This window comes from Brachycentrus maculatus, unplaced genomic scaffold, assembly GCF_059751285.1.
Source record: "Brachycentrus maculatus isolate JH-2025_06_01 unplaced genomic scaffold, ASM5975128v1 h1tg000696l, whole genome shotgun sequence".
NCBI lineage: Eukaryota > Metazoa > Arthropoda > Insecta > Trichoptera > Brachycentridae > Brachycentrus > Brachycentrus maculatus.
Window position 1 is genome coordinate 626,295 of NW_028281428.1, and position 23,306 is coordinate 649,600.

The 23,306-nt window shown below is 35.9% G+C and overlaps 3 protein-coding genes across 3 annotated transcripts in view; 1 reads left to right on the forward strand and 2 right to left on the reverse strand.

Moving 5' to 3' along the window:
• The window catches only part of LOC148300537 (phospholipid-transporting ATPase VD-like), a 114,177-nt gene extending 99,924 nt beyond the window's left edge, over window positions 1-14,253 (reverse strand). Inside the window, exons 1-2 of the mRNA XM_088274649.1 lie at window positions 14,063-14,253; window positions 12,093-12,896 (exon numbers count right to left, since the gene is read on the reverse strand). Coding sequence (XP_088130775.1) covers window positions 12,093-12,886 — 794 coding nt within the window. The 5' untranslated portion in view covers window positions 12,887-12,896; window positions 14,063-14,253. The remainder of the gene's footprint in view (window positions 1-12,092; window positions 12,897-14,062) is intronic.
• An 872-nt stretch (window positions 14,254-15,125) lies between these two features.
• On the forward strand, window positions 15,126-17,777 carry LOC148300539 (rab GDP dissociation inhibitor alpha-like). Its single transcript, XM_088274628.1, has one exon. The coding sequence runs from the start codon at window positions 15,218-15,220 to the stop codon at window positions 16,547-16,549; it is 1,332 nt and encodes a 443-aa protein (XP_088130754.1). The 5' UTR covers window positions 15,126-15,217; the 3' UTR covers window positions 16,550-17,777.
• LOC148300540 (beta-alanine-activating enzyme-like) lies at window positions 17,120-22,971 on the reverse strand. The gene is made up of 6 exons (XM_088274627.1): window positions 22,648-22,971; window positions 21,706-22,556; window positions 20,135-21,071; window positions 19,234-19,549; window positions 18,703-18,969; window positions 17,120-17,506 (listed from the first exon to the last, which is right to left on the reverse strand). The coding sequence occupies exons 1-6, from the start codon at window positions 22,887-22,889 to the stop codon at window positions 17,120-17,122; spliced, it is 3,000 nt and encodes a 999-aa protein (XP_088130753.1). The 5' UTR covers window positions 22,890-22,971.
• Between the last annotated feature and the right edge of the window lie 335 nt (window positions 22,972-23,306).

The window sequence follows — 23,306 nt, forward strand, 5'->3', positions numbered from 1 at the left end:
CAGTCAATGGCGATCGTTATCGGGCCATGTTGAACGGATTTTTGTTCACAAAAATTGAAGAGGAGGATATTGGCAACATTTGGTTTCAACAGGACGGCGCTACGTGCCACACAGCCGAAGCTACACTCGATGTTTTGCGCCCTGTTTTTGAAAAAAAAAAGTTATTTGGCGGACCCTTTAGGTATTACATATAATATCAGTATATATACCAGCCCAGATCTTTTATTCTTAAGACAAGTTGGCGAGCCTGCGCGGCGCGCTGTCATAATCTGTGAGCGCGATGTGTACTCAAGTTTTCAGACGAGATTTTCAATACTACTTTGAATCATGAGTAGGTACTACTCTGGATATATTTTTTTAAATAAAATACAATATAACATCCGATTTGCTTTGTAAAACGTCTAAAATTATACAAAAACCTGTAAAATTATACAAATAATATTTTCAATTTCCATTTTAAAAATGAGGAAACACGAAACAGCTGGTCAGATGAATAAAACAAAATCTTGATATGTAAGTGGAATTTTGGACCCACTCAAAAAAAAATGTTGCGTTTAGAAAATTAATTTAACATTGTACTGAAATAAAAATATTTACCACTTTCATTGTTACTGTCAGCTTTATTTATAATAATTTAAAAAATAAAAATAAACTTGTAGAAGACCACGTTTTTCAGTTTATTAATGTAAACACGACTTCTTTCGAGAATTGTAGATCTCAAAGACATATTCATTTTTTTTTTATTTAAATCATCATGTCGTTCCACAAAGTTAATGCCAAATCAATAAATAATATTATTTATAAAAAATTAAAATACCTCATTTCACTTTAATGGGTATATCGCTAATTAAGAGTATTTTCCAGAACATATTATGTAATCATAAACAATAAATACTTATATATTATTTTTCCGTAAGGATATTTTTTATCTGTAGGAGAAGTAGTGCGCAGTAGTGGTACATGATGTTAAAAAAATGAACACAGAATCTGTATTGTTCCATTTGATTGAATTATTTACGCATGATCCGCCACCAGTCACATTCAATTAATATATAAACACACTCGAGTATTCAAAAGCAATTATGTATCGGGAAACTTATGAAACAATGGCTCCCAAACGACAAAATAAAGGTCATTTGACAAAGGAAAATATATATTATAGTAAAAGTTCCAGCCTTGTTTTAGTCAACAAGGTAACGACACAATGTTGTTAAATACTTATATTATCAGTACAGGCAACTTGACAAAATTTATTTCTATAATTATCTACTGCGAATAAATTATAAATATTCACAATCCTCGACCTATGTATTGTAATTATGGCGACACAAACGTCCCTCGGATAAATTTATAATACTAATACTAATATTTTAGATATTTTATGTAGCGTTTTTTTCGTAAAATACTACCTCAAGGGCGCTTGAAAGTATCTGATCATATTGAAACATTCGTCTGTTTTACCAATTTTCATAATGCTTTAGCGAGAATCATGGATCCGTTTTATTGTTGTTTGAAAACTAATAGAAATATATTAAGTATAGAAAACATGCTCAAAAATGCTTAATATTTAAAAAATAATTTTTTTTTCACATATGTAATAAAAAAGTACTATCCAAATTCCAAAGAGTATCATAACAGTCTATTAGATTTTATTATTTAAAAATTAATATTTCCAGGTAAGTACGAATTCCTTATTTTAATATTTAGTTCTCTTATGTACGACTTCACAAAACCTGTTTTTTTATGTGAACCTTGTAACTAAAAGTCCAGAAAAAACACATATCTATTGAAAATACTTATTGCGCATGAATGAAGTGCTTTAAATTCATATAAACGCAACCAGATTTATTTTGTTTAGCGAGATTTTTAACGCCAGTGAGTACAAATTCGAAATTTCTGTAATTTTTCTACCCTCCCGTTCGTTCAAGAATCGTAAATTTTTCTTGAAAACTAAAATATTTTCTTTCTAGAAATGTCAAACACAAATATAAAAAGATTGCGAGAATTGCTATAACAATGTCAGACGGAAGATGTTGTGTTTAAAATTAATCGTTAGCATATTTCTCGAATAATAGGATCATGTTATGGTCGAGTATCCAAAAACCTAACCTGTATACTGCGAATCAGTTTAATGGTGCTTATCCCGAGAGATCTAACAATTACTAACCTAACAAGTACTTGATGCGAAGTACATATAAGTTGTTTAACAGGTTTTCTTAACATTCAATTTTTATACAACTATTTTTATATCCAAAAGAGATAACGATAAGAACGTGATAGATCAAAGGAACAATCTTGAAAACAACTTAATAAAAATAAATAATTAGTTAAGTTGACTAAAACAAAAAAAGGAAGTAATTATAGTAACCATTTTCAGTTTTATTTTTATTTTTAAAACTACTGAAGCGAACGGACTATCGGGCAGGCAGAACGGGGACGGCTGGAGGCGTTTGAGATGTGGTGCTACAGGCGCATATTGGGCGTTCATTAGTCGGAATAAGTAGCGAACAACGAGGTATTTAGCAGGGCTGGAGAGTTTAGATGCTTACTAAATAAAATAACTCAACAGTGAACCAAATGGATAGGCAATAATATAAGACACCAAGGCTTGCTTCTTACGATTGCGGAAGGCATGTGCGAAGCCACAAATACACACACGCACACAAAATATCTATCACATGCTTATTAGTCGAACTAAATTTTCGGTATTAAGTGTTTCTAAATATGTATTGTTCAGAATGATTTACTTTTAAGGCATATTTGAGGCATTAACTTGAAATCTCATTGAGTTGATCAATTTATTCACTTGTTTTTTTTTAAATATCTGATCACAATGTTAGCGCTATAAATATTTAAAATATGAAATATGTAAAGCTATAAATGAAGTGTTTATTGTGTAATGATAGAGTAGCGAGTAAATTATCAACTGCACGCAACCTGTTATGGAAGTGTTGTTTCGCAAAGCCAACAATATCGCAGTATTTAGTAGGAAAAAACAAGGGTAGATATACAGTATTCTACAAAGGCTTGGAGATAATGTAACTTTTAACCCTATTGTGGCCGATTGCAGTTAGTAGGCCAACACAAGGTAGGGGTCACAATCTGACCTATTTTACCCCACCCTCGCACGAGCGTGAAACCGGAAAGTGAATATTATCGCACAAAGCTCTGCCGAACAACCAAAGGCTCGGATATTGCTTCCTTAGAAATGAAAACAAAGGAAAATTGAACGTGGAAATTTAAAGTTTTTAAAAAAAAATCTTCTTTTTATAATACATTTTTTTTGCCGCCTCACTAATCATAACCTGTTGAGAAATAGTTGAGAGTTAGTTTACATTATAGGTTCCCAATGAGCTAGAGAAGGCTGGAAATGTCTTTAAGGGATACTACAGGTCCTAGGAGACAGAACGGAAGGATGGAAAGTGGACAATATATTTTTATTCCTATTCCCCCCCCCCTACTATAAGGTAACTTTCCGTAACATAGAAATATCGGATTTAACATACTCTAAATATAAATGGATTTTTACGATTCAATATCAATAATTTCATATGCGAAATTCACTTCTCATCATTTATTATGTTAGCAATGTATTATATCATCAGTTTTAGTTTCAAGTTGGTAAAAATGCCTTTAAAACAAAAATTCCCACAGTCGTCAGTTCCACGCTTCTAATATCAAATTCGTCACAGGGTACGTACCTTCTGCGATAACAACAAATCGGCTGTCCAAATTTAAAACACAGTAAGGGACATTTTTTTTGCAGTAGGTTTTTTTGCATTTTTGAACTAAGTAGAGTCTACTTAGTCCATAAATGCAAAAAAAACCTACTACAAAAAAAATGTCCCTTACTGTGTTTTAAATTTGGACAGCCGAAATGCGCGGTAACAGGCATCGCGAGTTATGCTGCTCTAACTCTTGTGGTCGAAACAACTAATGACGACAAAATTGTTTTTAAAAAAAATTGGGACTTGAAATATGTATTGTAGATATCCCTTTTTCACATTCGTTTTAAAAGGCCATAAACTAGGCGAAACAATTGTCTCAAAATGTGTTTTTTTTTTATACAATAAAATACAACCTAGTAGACTCAAACAATCAGTGTTTGATTTGACATTTAATACATAAATTAAAATGGAGTTCTACAAATTAAACGCCGAATCTATAAATATAGATATTTCTTTAATTTCTGCACAGTGTTCAATAGTAAATATTAACAAAGACTAGTCCTTACTTTTTGTTTTGTGATTTTTTTAATGCAAATTTATACCGAAAATAAGTGAAAATTGCATATTAATTCCTGTCTGGCAACTTGGAAAGAAGACGAATTAATGAAGAATGGAGTGTTATGCGGGAAATGGAACATGGAAATGAACTGCATAGAATAAGTTACAAAAATAACAAGTACTTATTGTTAAAAAAAACACTTAGTAATTAATATCTTAAAATATGTAATTTTATAAGAAATCACTATTAAAACTCGCATCCAATAACTACTGCTTATTTATTAAACTTTTTTCACAAACATTCGGATTTGTTTGTTCGCTGTCGAGTCATTTGTAATTATTTTTGCCATAAAAATGTTTGACTGGCTTCTTAAATGTAATCCAATTTGCGCCCATTTTCCACAATTACTGAAGTTTCAAAAGTTAAAATTTATCGAGGTTTGCGTAAACAAAGCAATTATACGATAATTAAAACGGAATCATACGAGCTATGGTCGCAGACTTCACTGAATGAATTCTGTGCTGCATAATGGAACATCACACCAGTGGCTAGCGATGTTACGTTCGGTATATCGAGTCGATTTCGAAAAAAATGTGTTTGTGCAAAATAAGTTATTTTTTTGCTAAAATAAAAATCGTCAAGCTTACTTAAATAAGTTTGACAAAATCGAGATGAGTTATCATACCAACGAGGGCAAAAGCTCACAAAACAAAAATATCTAACAATATTGTTAGGCATAAGTTTTGTACTGACATTTCTTGGAGGAACTGTATTTTACAGAATAAAATAACAACTAAGTATGTAGTTGTTAATGTATTCAATAATGTAGGTGTGTTACAAATGCTGGATTTGCAAAATATTTTTATTGGTATCTCAACAAAGAAGAAAAAGTTTGAAGCATACATCTTATCTTCATGCTGAGATATACATAGATAAAATCTTAGTGAAAAATATGTAAAGTTGAATATCAAGTTTACAATACAAACCAAAGAAGAATAAAAACTAAGAGTTTTGATACGAATCTAAATTATACTTTTTAAAAGAATGGACAAATAAAATTAATTATCTATAATTATTCAAGATTTTACACCTACTTTGATATAATTTTGTTAATAATTACGTTTATTATTCGTAATTTAGAAACTATAAACTTAACATTAAATTTTTTGATAAAATTCCATTTCTGAAAATCAAACTATATGTCTCGTAAAAGGAAAGAAGTAAACATAATAGTAACAAAACAAAGACAATATAGGATTTACTGAGAAAAACTTTTGGGCAGAAAAATTCATCAGTGCTCATAAAAAAACACAAAAAAATGGATATGGAAAACAAAATATCGATTTTCAAACGATATAGATAGTTCGAGCATCCCTAGAATACTAGCTACCTCAAGTCTGCTAAGCGACAATGATAAAGCTAATATAAATTTTGACATAGAAAACAAAATATCGATTTTTCAAACGATATAGATAGTTCGAGCATCCCTAGAATACTAGCTACCTCAAGTCTGCTAAGCGACAATGATAAAGCTAATATAAATTTGGACATAGAAAACAAAATATCGATTTTTCAAACGATTTTTTATCTCGAACATCCTTAGAGTAGTACTCGTAATGATTGAAGCTACCTCAAGTCTTCACCAAGCGACGATGATACAGCTAGTGTAACTGTAAACAGAGTGAAGCGCGTTACAGTAATGACTAATGACCAATACGAAAGTACCTGCAGATTCAAAACTATAATGGTCACAAAGCTTGGAGAAAGAGACAGTTTTCCCAGACAATACACACTATTTTATAACACTTTATTTGTTAACGTGTCGATCATTAGCGACTGGAGATCATTATTTGCGAAAACTGCAGGTAGAAAGAGAAGTAAAGATAAACCGGTAATTTTCCTTTCACATTTTACAAGTTACAAGTTACATTTATTCATATACTCCATAACGTCTCTTTTGATTCATCAAATTGACAGTACTATAGTAATAGAATAAAATAACTGGTCAAATTACAAGTTTAATAAAACTGAAAATCGTGTTTTCAAACGTCTCCTAGTATGAAAAATAATTCAAGAAGAATCTCCCAAACGTTTCATGAAGGTTTCTGCTCAATAAAATAAAATAAAAAAATAAAACTTACTCAACTCAACCATAGATGGTGCAGAGAACTCGCATGCAAAAGGAGGTATCAATTAAAGAATATGTACTTATGTACAACTTTCGAAATTTGAGTAGTGTTTTCAATCATGGGTAGAACGGTAAATGTTGCATGTTTGTAAAGTGATCAATTAAACCAGCCTATAACAGGTCGCAAGCCCTGTAAATATCCAGACTTACATCGATGTTGAGATGTTAATATAAATAACTAACAAGTGGACAAACCCAGATATGTGATGATTTGGACACACTCAAAATATTGTGATTTTTTTTTACATTTCCGCTGTATATTCAGAGTCAAAGAAACGAACAAAACTGTAATAAAAATAAAAAGACATTTTCAAGTTCACGATCGATCACAATTTGCCGAGCAATTCAACTCTTGTATGGAATCGTTCCGACAAATTGATTTGTAACGACACCCATTTTGAACATGCAAATACTCGTAATAGTTCATGGAAGGTTCCCATTAGGAAAAACACAGTCAGCGACTCGAAAGTCGGCCACAAGTATTACAAGGGAATCTCTATTATCCATCATAAGCCAGAATTATTCAGCTGACACGCGATCTCCGAGACTTGAGCCCTTAATGAGTCCGATCAATGCATGAGGTGAATGTACCAATAGCCTTCCAATATTATCTTTTACAAATTAACAAAAAAATATTACTGACATTATTTTTTGAAATCTCAATATCTTCAGTCTTCAAACCCTTATCCGCACCCCAATGGTGCATAGGGCACTGCATCATATAAATGCAGCATTATCTTGATCGTTAACACATGAAGGCAAGGTGATCACCTTGCCTATGTCGGTCGAATGCCTTAACTTCCATATTCTTCTTCACCTATATTGATATTTAATTAATATTACCCCGGACTGGTCCCTGAAACGCAGGAGTGATCACACTACCTTCATGTGAGTAACGATCAAGATAACACTGCGTCAATACGATGCAGTGCCCTATGCACCATTGGGTGCGTATAAGGGTTGGAAGAAGAGAATATTTATTTATTGTCTTTAATTCGATCAAGAACATAAGATAATAAATAAAGGAGTAAAATACGATTTTTCATAAATGCATCTGTCGTCAACTAACGTTAAATATCAGTTCTCTAGTTGTTCAGAGTCATTAAAACGAAAAAAAGGTACATAATTTATAACATTATACAGTCGAACTCGGTTATAACGAGGATGAAGGGACCGACTGAACTTGTTCGTTATAACCGTTCATCGTTTTATCCGAGAAAAGGTTTTTTTTTAATATTTACCTATAAACATGAAGTATGTTATTTGGAATGGTCACATAACACAATATGTCGAAATCGAAACAAAATTCAAATCCATAGTAATTTAAACCCATATGCGTGAAACCTTTTTTTACTGTCGGTGACAACACCAATTTAGTACTTAGAGTCATAAACGTAATCCGATCCCGGCGGCAACGGTCTAATTGCCCGGTTAGATTTTATTTCTTGAGGTCAAAAATGTTTTAAAACATTCAAATATTTACAACATTTAAAAAAGGCGATCTCTTTTTGCTCGCTATAGCCGAGAAGTTGCTCGTTATAACCGTGAATAAATGTATGGAGAAAACCAGAAACCAACATTTCAACAAATGTTTCCTCGTTATATCCGAGATCTCGCTATAATCGTGCTCGTAATAATCGAGTTCGACTGTATTTCTAAAATAGCAGGTGGTTGGTGTTGACTGCAAGTATCCATTAAATTCAGGGATATCTGCTTCCCATAACTAAACTGTAACTAGATAGATTACCGTTAAATCAGTTAAACAGTTCAATAATTTGATCGGGATGAGATAGACCAGTTGCGTCATTGTTGCTGATACCTCTAACTTAAAGAAAATGTTAACTGATGAATCGAACATAACCCATTTTGACTTGCAAACAATGCTTTAAAATGCTTATTGCATGGGCTGTAGCTGGTTAAGTACCCGGTTATTACCTTATTCAAAGTACATATTTTTATTGCAGCGAAAAACGAACTAAGTGGATTATTTGCATAATTTTATAATTCAACTAGTTGAATGCTGATTTAACATATTTTTACCTAATCATATTCTGATTTAAAAGACCGAAGTCAATTGTGTATTTTTTGTAATAAAGTACCGAAATATGATAAAAACAACTGGCAAAATAAATTGATAAGAAAGAAGTGTATTAATACGTTTAAAATGGATTTTATTTTCTGTTTTAACCCTTATCCGGACCCAATGGTGTATTATTATCATTAAATTTTCATGCCGAATCATATATTTTTATGATTCGGCAAGTTAAATGCTGATTTAACATATTTTACCTCATCATATTGTAATTCAAAAAGATCGAAATAATCAATTGCGTATTTTTTAAAAATAAAATATCACAATTTAGTACAAATTTTAGAAAAATAACAAGCAAAATAAATTACTAAAAATAAAGCGTCAATATCTTTAAAATTGATTCCGCTTGTTTTTAAACCTTTATCCTAAGCCAATTGTGCTTAGAGCACTGCACCGTATCTATGCTGCATTTCATTGATCGTTTATTACGTGATCCAGTTGATCCAGTGTTGTTAAATAAATATTTACGAAGAGAAAAATCACTGACATTTATTGACCCACGGGAATCGAACCCGGGACCTCCAGCACGTTCGCCAAACGCGTTTAATACAACACTACAGACATGGACAAATTCTTTATTCTTCTTCTTCTTTAGTTAGGACTGTGTCCTGTTATTCTCCGGTCCGCTCCTGGGAGGTGGAAGACCAGCTGTCTCCGTCGTTTAGGTGGTCTTCCTGGGAGTCTGTTACCTCTTTTTTTATTCTCTAAATTCTTCATTAAGTACTGAAAATGCATTTATTTACAATGCAACTGTTTGTGTTATTCACCACTATTTACAAATTTGACGAGCGAAAGAAACACTCGTGTAAGACGTAATAACGATAATCCAATCATGTTGTGATCGTGTCGGAGCTCGCAGCACAGCCAACGATATTGCGACAGATTGGGGTGGGTCGCCATCAAATATTAAAGTAGCCCAACTACCTGCTGGAAGCGGTCACGCGATGTTTGGCCGCCCGGTGCATTACCGATCCACCGTAAATACGGTAAGGTAGGTACTTCTCATTAATCTTGCAAAGTTTATGCATTCGGTTCCTGAAAATTGTACCGCCAAATTCTGATAATCATATCCAGACAAGGCATACATTAAATAGTGACGATTTGCTCGACCTCAGACTGGCCACACAATGAGTCATCCGTTCGATAAAACCTTCAGAAGGCGAAACAATGTTTCTGGGCTACCTTTAATTGAATTTGAAATATAAATACCGATAAAAAGCATAGGATGCTGGCAGATTCGATCGATAAAAACGATTATATTGGAGGATTTGGAGTGGTTTGACTTTGTGAGGAATGAAGAGATAAGGCGTAGGACGCAGCAAATCTCGGTCACAACTGTCGTCAAGAAAAGGCGATTCAGTCGGCTTGGCCATGTACTCCGCATGCCTCCCGAGAGCCGCCATCAAGCTTGCCTCTTTTACAAGGCATCAGGTTCGCGCCGCCCAGGACGACCACTGCTCGTCAGAACTTTTATTTAGAACGTTATTATTTTACATAACGATTTTTTTTTAATAATTAAAAAAAACTCAATCGTCTTCGGCCAATTGTAGTCAGTACCTTGAAGTTTAGCGTAGGTATGGCTTGTGTTGGACATTTTCAGCGACTGTAAATTTTGTTTATTTATTTGAGTTTCACTTGGTAAATAAGTAACTAACTAACTAACCATCAAGCGGCTTCCCCGCAGGGGTAGGCAGAGAGAAAAGAACGCTACACAACTCTGTCCTTGCAAACATTCTTCGCCTCTTCCACGTTCATGAATCTCCTCATACAGTGGTAAATACCACTATAAAATTGTATTGAAAAGTTGTATTTACCAAGTAAAAATTGGATAGATATTAACCACAACGTGACTGTCGAATCAATTAATGAAAAAAACGTAATATTCATTTCGTAACACGAATATAAGCCAGACGAAATTCCGTCAAATGAAAAAATATCTTTTAAACTGTTTTATGTTATCAATGTAATTTACTAATTTACACATCTTGATTACACAAGAAAACTTAGATCAAATGATGTGATCATATTATTCTATTTGATGATACTTTCATCGAGATGATGTTTCCAAATTCGGAGGGAGGAAAACGGGAAAGATCAAAGCCATGTTGAAGACGAATTGAACGACGGGCACACCACGATATCAATGTCGGCTGACAATGTTATATGATCTCAGCCCTGACAATGTCGAGTTGAACATATCGCTCACTCCTTTCAAGAACGTCATAAATCAAAAAACTCGATTTTTCAGGAGATCGTTTTTAAAGTTTAAAAATATAATACATTGTATTAAAAATAAATATCAAGGCACTTATTGAACTTTTTACTGTGCAACAGATATTTTTAGGTAAAACTTCAAGGTTTTTTCTCCATTTGAAAAATATTTAATATAATATATTATTAGATTAAAACCAATATTTTTAGCTTTTCCACTTTTTTTATTTGACCAGAGACCGGGTTTCGTCGTTACCGACATCATCAGACTGGTGATGTCGGTAACGACGAAACCCAGTCGCTGGTCAAATAAAAAAAGTGGAAAAGCTAAAAATATTGGTTTTAATCTAATAATACATTAAAAATGCAATTCCATCACGAAGTGTCAGTGGATAATATAAATATTTAATATTTTTTTTTAATTAAAACAATACCATTTCTTCAAAATGCAAAAACAACACTTTCTGCCCAGTAACGGGTAAATATTAAGTTAAAAATATGCCGCTTTTGCTGGGATATAGTTCATTTTCTGGGCATTCCGAAAACATGCACAACTGAAAATTGACGATTTTTCATTTATGACGTTCTTGAAAGAAGTGAGCGATATATCAAAATCCTCATATTCATCGTTAACCAATATTGATATAGGAACATTATTCATCCCATAGTAGAGCAACCCATTAGGTTTACTAAAACAATAAAATATCATCCCACCTAGAAATACACAAAAGAATCCTAAAAGAAATACTGTTTTTTATGCATTGTATGAATTTTCTTTAGTCAAAACATGTTATTTGGCAGTCAGCGACTTTTTCATTTCACTCTTCAATAATTTATTAGAAAATGTACTAATAACATACATACGAGTACAATAGCGTGGGAACATTCTTGGGAAATATTAGTTATGTTGTTTACTCGTAAAACCACTCGCCGAGATTTCGGTCTGCCTGTTTCGAGAAGACCCGTCTCTTCGTCAGGACAATCACCCGCATGCGAGTAACACTATACACCACTATCGAGTCACTATTCACACACTTTCACGTACGGAAAATATTTATCACATGCGTTATTAGTCAGGCCGAAGACCGACATGCACTAAGCTGATTCCGAAAATGAGGTCAAGGATCTGTCGGTATAGGAAAGTGGGATGGGACTTAAGTAGGTGGGAACAATTCTAGATTTTTAACTAATGATGTTTACTTTGAGTTGATCCGCTGATCAGAGATGCTGGTATAGTAATTGTCCTGACGAAGAGACGGGTACGTTTTAAAACCGCTGGAGTAAAATTTGATGAGCGAATATACGAGTATACTGACATATATTTTATTAAAATGTGTACCGCTTAGAATTCTTGAAATGTAAATAATACTTTACCTTTTATAAACTCGACACGTGGAATTGTTAATCCTTTTATCGGAGGTGTGTCTCCTGCGATCCTCGAACAAATCCTTGACGGCCGTCACCCCGAGCACGAAGAGCACGGGAATCATGGCCACTTCCTTGCCGAACGCGTTAATGGCGGGGAACCAGTTCAACAGCACTATGAGGATAAAGTACAGATTGGCCACTCGGTGGAACTGCTCCAGCAGGTTCTTGGGGATGAACGATAACAGAGTGTACTTGGTGGTCCGCACTTTATTGTCGATCCTCTTCCCGTTGGGGTGCTCCTTCTTGGGCGTCTTGGGGGGCACCACGTGGTTGGGCACGACCACCCGGTAGCGGCGCTCGTCCGCGGGCGGGGGGCGCCGCAGCAGCCAGCCGAGGGCGCGCCTCCACGCGGACGGCGCGGAGCTCCGACGCAGCGTGTAGATGGACTCGGAGCGCGAGGCCTGGCGCGAGTGGCCGCGCGCTGCTCCCCCGCCCCCGCCGGATGTAGCCGCGGAGGGCTCGCGGTGGCCCGGCGGCAGGATGAAGTCGGTCCGGCTGCCGGCGCGGCTGTGGCCCGGGCGCGAGGGGCCCTCACCGGGCAGCTGGCCCTGCGAGAGCGCGCGCTGGTGGCCGCGCGCGGGCGGCCGCAGCGCGGAGCGGGGCGCGCCGAGCGGCATGGCGCCCCCGTGGCTCACGGAGCGCGTGTGGCCGCGCCCCCGCGGGAAGAGATACGTGTGTTCCGGCCCCTCCAAGGTACCCACGGGGGTTGGCACGGGCTCTCCGCTCCCTGCTGAAGACATCCTTACACATCTGGAAATACAAAATTCGTATCAAACTCGCGTAATATAAGAGCGAAGACGAAGCTAATATTAATAGACAGGCATAGCAGATCGGCTGTCCAAACTCAAAACACAGTAAGGGACATTTTTTTTGTAGTACGTTTTTCTGCATTTTTGGACCAAGTAGGTTTTACTTGGTCCAAAAATGCAAAAAAAAACATACTAAAAAAATGTCCCTTACTGTGTTTTAAGTTTGGACAGCCGAGATGTTGTGTCCAGATGCGGTACCTTCAAGATTTTGGAGATTTTTAACTAATAATATATTTTTTCAAGTGTTTGTTTTTATTTTTGTACGTTTTAGCAGTGTGCAACTTATCCAAACTAGTACGAGTACAAGTATGCAATTCCAAGTGCCCAAGTTATTGCTGCTTTTCTATTTTACCTCTTCTATGGTGCCTTCTATTCCTCATTCATCATGTGTGTTATTTAACCTAACCTAACCTTAAGTAGCGTAACCAAACCTGATACTTTTAAAAAACATTTCATGCCTTTTTTTCAAATAAGCAACAATACAATAGTTTCGTTTTAATTTTAATTAATATAAGGCTAGGATACTGTTGAGTGCAACCAATAGAAAGCTCTTTTTAAGCATTTTTCATAAGGGAAATTGTGACAAAAACTAGTGGCTTATGATAACCATCCAAAGCTCTAAATATAAAATTTAAGTAAATTTATTCCGCTATTAAAAATATTTATTTTAATAAGCGACATTCACCGAATGGCATAATACATATTTGGAGAGTGAAGGGTATATTCATGCAAAAAAAATGTATTTGTCAAACTTTAAATTCATAAATATTAATAGTTTTGTTTATTTTAATTCATTCAATGCTACAATATCAAATAGGTTCGTCCGAAAACACGAATTAAAAATGAGGACAAAATATTTCGCAATGCTCATCTTATTTTCTTAAAAAATCTGCCAGATGTATTTCATGTTAAATGTTGAATATGTAACAAGAGAAGGCCACAAAATAGAGAAATACATATTTTTGCGTTTTAAAAAAAATATCAGATAGTTTAACCAAGTTTTAAAAAGTTCGTGTCCTTGCATCCACATTCAAACCAAAACATAAGGCATTTTAGAAATGTCACAAATTACAAACTTCGCAAAAATGGTTACATAAATTACATTACCTTATACTTCATCACAAAGAACAAAAAATTTCACGAAACGTCTTCATTGATGAAGACAGACGTAACCTTTCAATATAAGCATAAATTTTAACACATCAACAAAAACAGTACACGTTTCAATATTCGTACACGACGGCAACAAGCGGAACTCGGACGACACGACACAACGCGAAAACCGAACGAACAACACTGAACTGCGCGCGGTTCGCTAATGTCAAACTCCAGGTTAGCCAATGTATCAACGTTGAGTAAATGTATTGCCATGAGTATTATTTGCGAAATTAATTTGAAAACGAAGCAATCTGTTTATTTTATATTTTTCAACTTTTCATCCAACATGTATCTTTTATGATAATGGAGGATGAATATTTTTTTTAATGTAACATTTTGTAAGGAGAGTCAAATGATTTTTTACACGCACATACACACACACAAACACACACTTCACTTCAAACCATTATTCGCATCCAATGGTGCACAGGCCACTGATCACATAAACGCAGTGTAACCTTGATCGTTAACACATGAAGGAAAAGTGATCAGTCCTCCGATTCTGGTACCAGTCCAGGGTCTCACTTATATTTCAAAAATCACTTATATTTAAATAAATATTAATAGTTTTTTACCCCCCCCCCCCCCCCCCAGGGAAGGTTCAAATGAACCCCCCCTGGGAATCGAATCTAAGACCTTCATAACGGTAGGCGAGCGTGCTGACCATTACACGGAGGCGGAAACACACACACAAGCTTAGTATTGCACCTGCCGCTTCATTGAGTCGCTAAAACAAACTTTTTATTTTTATAACTGTATTGTCAATCGTTAATTTTAATCAGTCAAGTTTCAGTACATACATGATTTTATGAATTTTACTTTGAAGTTTTGCTGTTTTCAAAATATTGAAAAAAATTGCTTTAAAAAAATTACTAGAAAATAAAAAAATAGATTTGTAGTTCTTTTTCTATTTCAAGGTAGGTACTTTTATACTTTTCTTCACAAGTAGGTAGGCGCAGAGTGAATTGTCAAAAATAACATTTCCTGGTTTTCTGCATGTTGGTATCGCGCATTTGACGTAGTGCGTTGTCCGACATTTCCACCCGGCTGGGAGAGAAATCCTATAAATTTCGTATTCGGTGACGTCTACTGTAAATTGAAAAGATGGATGAAGAATACGACGCCATCGTCTTGGGCACCGGCCTCAAGGAATGCATTCTCAGCGGAATGTTATCCGTATCCGGGAAGAAAGTATTGCACATCGATCGTAACAAGTATTACGGCGGTGACTCCGCATCAATCACTCCGCTGGAGGAACTGTTCTCCAAGTTCGGGGCGCCCGCGCCCGACGAGACGTACGGTCGAGGACGGGATTGGAATGTGGATCTCATCCCGAAGTTCCTCATGGCGAACGGGCTGCTCGTCAAGCTGCTCATCCACACGGGCGTCACCCGATACTTGGAGTTCAAGTCGGTCGAGGGGAGCTACGTATATAAAGGAGGGAAGATCTCCAAAGTACCCGTAGACCAGAAGGAGGCGCTCGCGTCGGATCTGATGGGCGTCTTCGAGAAGAGGCGCTTCCGCAACTTCCTGATCTACGTTCAGGACTTCCAAGAGGACGACCCCAAGACGTGGAAGGACTTCGATCCGACCACGGCCAACATGCAGGCGCTGTACGACAAGTTCGGCCTGGACAAGGAGACGCAGGGCTTCACGGGCCATGCTCTGGCGCTGTACCGGGACGACGACTACCTGCTGCAGCCCGCGCAGCAGACGATCCGGCGCATCAAGCTGTACTCGGACTCGCTGGCGCGCTACGGCAAGTCGCCGTACCTGTACCCCATGTACGGGCTGGGCGAGCTGCCGCAGGGCTTCGCGCGCCTGTCGGCCATCTACGGGGGCACGTACATGCTGGACAAGCCCATCGACGGGCTGGTGCTGGACGAGGGCGGGCGCGTGACGGGCGTGCGCTCGGGCGCGGAGGTGGCGCGCTGCAAGCAGGTGTACTGCGACCCGAGCTACGTGCCGGAGCGCGTGCGCAAGCGCGGCCAGGTGGTGCGCTGCATCTGCCTGCTGGACCACCCCATCGCGCAGACCAAGGACGCGCTGTCCACGCAGATCATCATCCCGCAGAAGCAGGTGGGCCGGCACTCGGACATCTACGTGTCGCTCATCTCGTACACGCACCAGGTGAGCGCCAAGGGCTGGTTCGTGGGCATGGTGTCCACCACGGTGGAGACGGCCAACCCAGAGGCGGAGATCAAGCCGGGCCTGGACCTGCTGGGCTCCATCCGCCAGAAGTTCCTCTCCGTGTCCGACTACATGGAGCCCACGGACGACGGGCTGGGCAGCCAGATCTTCATCTCGCAGTCCTACGACGCCACCACGCACTTCGAGACCACCTGCCTGGACGTGCTGGACATCTTCAAGAGAGGAACGGGAGAGGAGTTCGACTTCTCCAAGATCAAGCTGGAGCTGGGAGACGAGGAGCAGTAACGGCCGGCGCCTCGAGCGCCTGGACTGGCTTTTACAGGAATTTATTGTAAAAATAGTACCACACTCGGGCATCGGGAGTATGTCGTATCGCTTACTATATTATATAGTTATCCTTAAGTTGTATCTGTAAATGTTTATATGTTGATGCTTCGGATGTTCGGATGTTTGGATGTTCAGATAGGGATGTGAACTAGAATATCGTGTGCGCGCTGACTCGTCTATTATTTCCGAGCCTTTACGACAGTAATCGCGAGCGTAAATGTTACATTAAGCTAAATTTATTTTAAATATTTTATTCTTTTAAAGAAAATCTCCAAAAATATATTAAGCCAGCTTTGATAATTACCAGTTATTATTTGATACTTTTTTACCGTATTTGTACTTTATAGCTTCCCACCCGATTTGTCACGGCGACTCCCCCGCTTGCTAACCTCATTACTTTACTAAGCGTCGCATTCCATGTGGTATGTTATCCCTAATTGTATTTACTATCATATCTCTTTTTTATGTATGTCTTAAAGCAAGTGATAAAAATAAATAAAAAAACTGTCAATTTAGTAGATATTTTGTTTAATTTTCGCAAATCTTTTTTAAACAGTACAAGTTATTATCTCTGCATCCGACATATATCATTCCTTGTAACGTAACTGGAGAAGAAAATACTTTTCCCGGTAGTTTGTATGTGGACGTGAGTAGTTTGGTCTCCGGATTTATAGTCTGTACGACTCCTTCGGTGGATATGCAGATGACGCAGCCGTCTTCCCCGAGTGTGGGTGTCGCGTACACCTCCGAAGTGTGTCGTTGTCTCGCATCGAGGACGTAATGCGCCTCATCGGGACTCCGCAAGAAGTAACTGTGGCGATCGTGGCAGCCAAAAACAATCATTTCTTTGTTACGAAGGGTATAAATAAGACTGGACGAAAATATCAGCCCACTTGTGTCAGTAAATTTCCATATCTGAAAAAGTCAATTTGAACTTATTATGATTTTATTATTTACTTTTATTATGATTAATATGCTTTGTTGGTGGGTATACAGAAAACATAGTTTTATGTCTCATAGCACTGAAATAAGTTGTAATAAACGATGCAAAGCACCCTTCTGTAAACCAAAGTAAGTGGAAAGTTTGCTTCATGAAAATATTGTTTCATTGCTGTGTGTATATTGTTTAAATTGTTATCAATATAATATCTAATAAATTGGCTCAAATATAATACGTTCTTTAATCTATGCGAGTTTTAATTTGGATCCAGATATTGCAAGACGTTGAAAGTAATGCTGAATCTAATACATATTATGTCATTTCCCATCAACAACTGAACCAATATTGGTTTATAAACAAGCTAAGAAAAACTTTCTGCGCTAAAAATTACGTCATTGTATATCTTGTTAAAGTGGGTAAAAATGCTACGAGATATCTGAAAAAGTATCCAATATGTTTGATGAAGGAACCATAAATACTGGCAAATTTCATTACAGAAATACATTATTTAAAGTTCAATACCAAGATTTCCAACATAACTGTTGTCAAAAAAAGGCGATTCGGTTGGCTAAGCTATGTACTCCGCATGCCTCCCGAGAGCCGCCATCAAGCTTGCCTCTTTTACAAGGCATCAGGTTCGCGCCGCCCAGGACGACCACTGCTGACAATTTATTGGCAGCTCTCGTCTGAACTTCGGGACGCGAACCTGACTTGGGAGGATGCAAGGGAGCTGACAGTCGACAGAAAAGCCTAGAGACAGTTTATGCACTCCATATGCTCTACATAGGGAGCAGATTTTGAAGATAAACTTTTAATATCATTGTTATAATGCAATACATGCCAACATACCAAGAATTAATAGCACGGTATTTATGATATGAGATATGCTACGCCCGCATACAAAAATAATTTATGTATGGCTTTATAACATTTTGACTGTCCAAATACTTGTTCACAAATCCGGATTATCCCCAATTAGGAGTTATTTTTGACATCTCAACACAGATGAAGAAGAATATGGAAGTCTGGGTATTTACAAGGCTTATGACCCTCATAGGCTAGTTTAAGTGATCACTTTACACACGTGTAACAGTCACCAATTCTACCCGTGATTGACAACCACACTACTCAAAGCTAAGGTAGTATTTTATAAAAATAAGAGCTTTCTCACTGTGTCACCATTAGAAACGTCCAAACAGTGAACAATTCCTTTTACTTCAGAAAATAAAACATGCAAGTCATTCTTCAGCATCTTAGGCATCGCAAAAACTGGACTGGATAGTTGTTTTTCCCATTTTATGGCTAAATGTTTTTTTGTCACTTCGCCGCAAACAATTGTTCCATCCAAGGTTGCTGCAAAAACATTGTTTATTGATATAGCCAAATCTGCGCAGATTCCTTGCTTCCCAACAGCGATGTTTGATATAATTTTTCCCGTCTGAAAAAAATAACTCAACGTAATCATAATAAAAACACAAGGTTATTTATCTTTTACAAGTGGCTATCAGTGTATTGGTATTGGAATAATGATAATGACATTGTGATAATAAGAATTTATAAATGAATATATAAAATAGGTATTAATTAGTACAAGAATTTTACAATCAAGAATCATTTTTATTTTAACAAAGAGATGCATACATTCAATAATAATAATACATTTATTTAATTTTTTAATTAATATATTAAATAATACACTAACCTTACTGCAAATGCTCCAAATTATACTGTCATAAGTAGCTGCATAAATTACAGATTGATAGTAACATGCTTTACTCTTGATCATATTACCAAGGGAACATTTCCACACTGTTTTGAAATCCTCTATTGACAAACACCACAGAGATCCATCGTAACATCCAAATGCTGCATATGGGTTGAAGGATTGATCTTCGAAGCATAGAATTGGTGCCTCCACCCGTGAAAAAACATCTATAATATTTTTCACACTCCCTGTCAATGCATCTACCGCTACAACTTTTCCAGAGTGACTGCCCACCAAAACTAAGGGTGGAATTCTGAAAATACATTAATGTATGTATGCAAGTATTTTCCTAAAAATTATTATGTACAACAAAAAAATTATATCACCGAATCGGGCACTGCAATGAACTAACGAATGTTCATTGTTGATTACAATTACTTTTTGATAGGCACTGTACTACAGTTGGGTTTTCGTATGACGTTGATAGTGAAACTGCCATTGTGGGTTAGATTCCCACCAATCGCAGCGAGAAATTAATAAATTAGATATCAGCATACGAGTACTATTAAAAAGTCACACTTTTTACTTTCAAAGTTCTTTGTGCTGTAAATACCAATAACTTAAAAGTAGCATGTTCACAATAAAATATTTTTTTATTCAATTTTATAAATATATCATTTGTAAAAGTTAAGAGTTTATGTTAGGAGAAATATGTATGAAAATATAACATAGCGATGCTTCTTTATGGATTGTTTTATTTAAGTGAACTGTCAATTGCAAACCTCGTATGTAATACTATAAATCAATTTGAATCTGTGTGATGGAAACCTTATTCATGAAATAAAACCCTTCCTCAATTTAATATCAATAATCAAATTAAAGATACATAATCATTTACCTGTCAGAAAAGTAAGTTACAGGACTGGCATCAACACATTTTCCCAAATCAACCTTCCATAACACGTCCAATTCAAATTTAATATTCAAAGTATTTTGTTCATTTGTAGATTTTTTGGAATGTTGTATTTGTGAATAGAGTTCAGCTTTTCTCTTTAATATGCCTCCGCTACCTTCAGCGCTACTCTCTGAGTGATTTATAGGATTACTGTTTGAGAATAATGCTTTTTTCGACTCGAGAAACTTTGTTTCTAAAGTTTCATATATGGTACTCAATGAATTTTCAGACATAAAGTAGGAAAACATATCCAAATAATTAGTTTGAGTAATGTTTTCTAATTTGTTGATAAGCTGCAAACAAGCTATAGAGTTACCACCAACTTGCAAAAATGTTTTATCACCTAAACATTTGATATCGTGTTTCCCAGATGGCAATATTTCATTGAGCGATTCATAGAATAAAGAGTGCAATTTCATTTTATTCAAATCTAATAATTTTTCATAAATACTGTACGATTGAGATAATGAAACTTTTCCATGTGTGGTTAAAGGAATTTTATTTATTCTATATATTACATCTGGCAGGGATTGTTTCTCCAATTTAATTTTTAAGTGATTCCATAGTGTTTCATTGGCATCTTTTACGGCTGAATACAAGAGTAGAATAGAATTATATTTAGGTAGCCAAACACAGGTGCAGTGATTGATTTCCGGATGATTAAAAACGCAGGTTTCAATTTCTAGTAAGTTAACTTTGTGGCCGTATCTCTTGATGACTCTATCACATCTGCCTTTAAAATATATTTGACCATTGTGTTTTATTTCGCCAAGATCGCCAGTTCCTCGCCAGAGAACAGTTTGATTACTCCAAGATAAAATGCTGTTATTTTTGCTGTCTTGTATTTCTGATCCAACTAAGCATTTGCGGATGGAGCTTCCTGAAATCAAATTAAGTTCAATGAAGTATGTTTCCTGTTCAAACAATTACATACTATTTATGAGAATATCATTCAATCAAAAAAGGGAGTGAATCAAAAAAGGTAAACTCACATTAAAAAAAAAGTTAAATATGTATATGTATTAACATCATTTTGAGAATTTCTAAGTCTTCGTACAATACAAGATTTAAAACCCTAGGTATTATTACCAATATGTATTATAGATATCTCAACAGAGACTAAGTAACTTTATGATGGGGATTATGGATGTCCAACCATTTACAAGGCTCGCAAACTGGCATTGGCTAGTTTAGATTGTGTACCATAAACCATTCCGTCCATGATTGAAAATCTCCGAGGATAGTGCTTGAAACCCACAATAAACGGTGCATTATGTATTGCATATTGTCAAAAATTAAAGTGATATGAAAGTTCAATCATGGTTAGAATAACAACGAGTACAAAGAGATAACATAAGCCAGCTGACAAGTTGTAGCCCCTGTAAATGCCCAGACTTTCATATTCCCTTCGTTTTGTCCCAGTTGAAACATCGACAATATACTATAGCTAAAAAAATATCAAGAAACACGGTTCAAAAAACAGATTACATTATTGCAAAAAAAAGCAATATTACCTATAAAAATTTCCCCACAGCCAGATTCGATAACTTGATTATTATCTTGGATTTGAATAAGAGTATCGGAGAGGGGAGTCCCTATTGAAATACAGGAATAAGTATTGCAAAAATCTATTTTAAGACAAGAAGCCCAACACGATATCTCCGTGATACCATAAAGATTGTAGATTTCCGTTTCATTATCTGGATGTTTCATTTTCTTAAATTTCTCATAATCGGGAAATTGTTCACCTCCAAGTGCCAATATCCTCAATTTAGATTTTTTGTTTAAAATAGTTTTCGTGATGTTTTCATGGCCTGATCGGAGAAATAGTGACGGTGTAGTTTGCCATATTGTAATGGCAATGGATTCTGAATCCTCTTGAAGAAACAGCTTAGGTAAATCTTGGTTATAATAAGAAACAATTAAAAGAGCGGCTCCGCCCATAGCCGCTAAATAAAGTTCCACAACTGATGGGTCAAAAGTCAGAGGGGTTGAAAAATAAATTACATCATCATCTTTAACATTAAATATCTCATTAAAAGATTCGATATTTGGATAAATACAATGATGAGGTACTGCTACATTTTTCGCAATTGATGTAGTTCCAGATGTTTTAATAAAGTATGCGATTTCATTCAATTTATAACTAGAAGTTAAAGTACATTCTGTTGACCATAAATGAAGATTAATATTAATGTTGTCAAGTTCAATCAATGTTGTCAAATTGGTAGAAGAGAAACCGTGATATGTGTCAGATCCGATAGCAAATATTTTATTAATATTTAAATCACAAATTAATTTTTGGTTTGCAGTTTCATTTAGTTCGGTATCCAAAAACGTAAAAGAGCAATGACATCTGTGTATTCTGAAAAAAAAAATGTTTATTCTAAATAACTGAAGAAAAACGTCGGAATATTTTAAAATTAGGTACTCAAAAACTTTTATCTGAAACTTACAATGATAAGATCGACGGAATTATAGGATTATGCTTCATCAAAACCCCTATATTTTCACCTCTAGAAACAATTTCTCTAAGAGCAATAAATAACTTATCGGACAATTCATATAATTGTCCGTAAGTAAACTTACAAACAATATTTTGCGCCTTGTGTGAAATCACAGCCAAATTATTTGGTTTGGTAGTTGCAACACGTTTGAAAACTTCCCAATAGGTCATTTTTTGTTCAGAAAAATTCATCGTCCTAATTATTGAGAAATAAGTCAAGCCGCAATAGAAAATATGTATCTTTGTACTTTTTTGTGGTACATATTTATAAAATTCAAATGTAGTGACACTGACGTTTGCGTGTTAGATTGGTTAAACTGAATATATCCACAGACAAAACCAGAAGTACCACGTTATAGTTTTTAAAAAATGTAGATAGCCCCTACCCGCTGAATTCACCACAAGTGGCAGGTGAATAGAACATTATTCAATTTTATTTACATTTTATTATCTTTACAGACGATCGAAAACAGAATAAAATAAAAATTCCCTGTAGGAATATTCAAATAATGAGTACTGGGTACGTACTTATCTTCTCAATTTATAAAATATTTATTAAAAATAATAATACATTATTAATTTGACGATGGCCCATATGGATTGTGCGTA

What these genes read in the sequence shown, in the direction of transcription:
- LOC148300540 (XM_088274627.1), bottom strand. Translation starts at nt 22,889, where the DNA reads ATGAATTTTTCTGAACAAAAAATGACCTATTGGGAAGTTTTCAAACGT. An exon ending in ATTCCGTCGATCTTATCATT is followed by an intron (nt 22,557 to 22,647) that starts GTAAGTTTCAGA and finishes TTTTTTTTTCAG; the next exon opens with AATACACAGATGTCATTGCT. An exon ending in ACGTTTCTAATGGTGACACA is followed by an intron (nt 17,507 to 18,702) that starts GTGAGAAAGCTC and finishes TGACTTTTTCAG; the next exon opens with ATATGGAAATTTACTGACAC.
- LOC148300539 (XM_088274628.1), top strand. Translation starts at nt 15,218, where the DNA reads ATGGATGAAGAATACGACGCCATCGTCTTGGGCACCGGCCTCAAGGAA.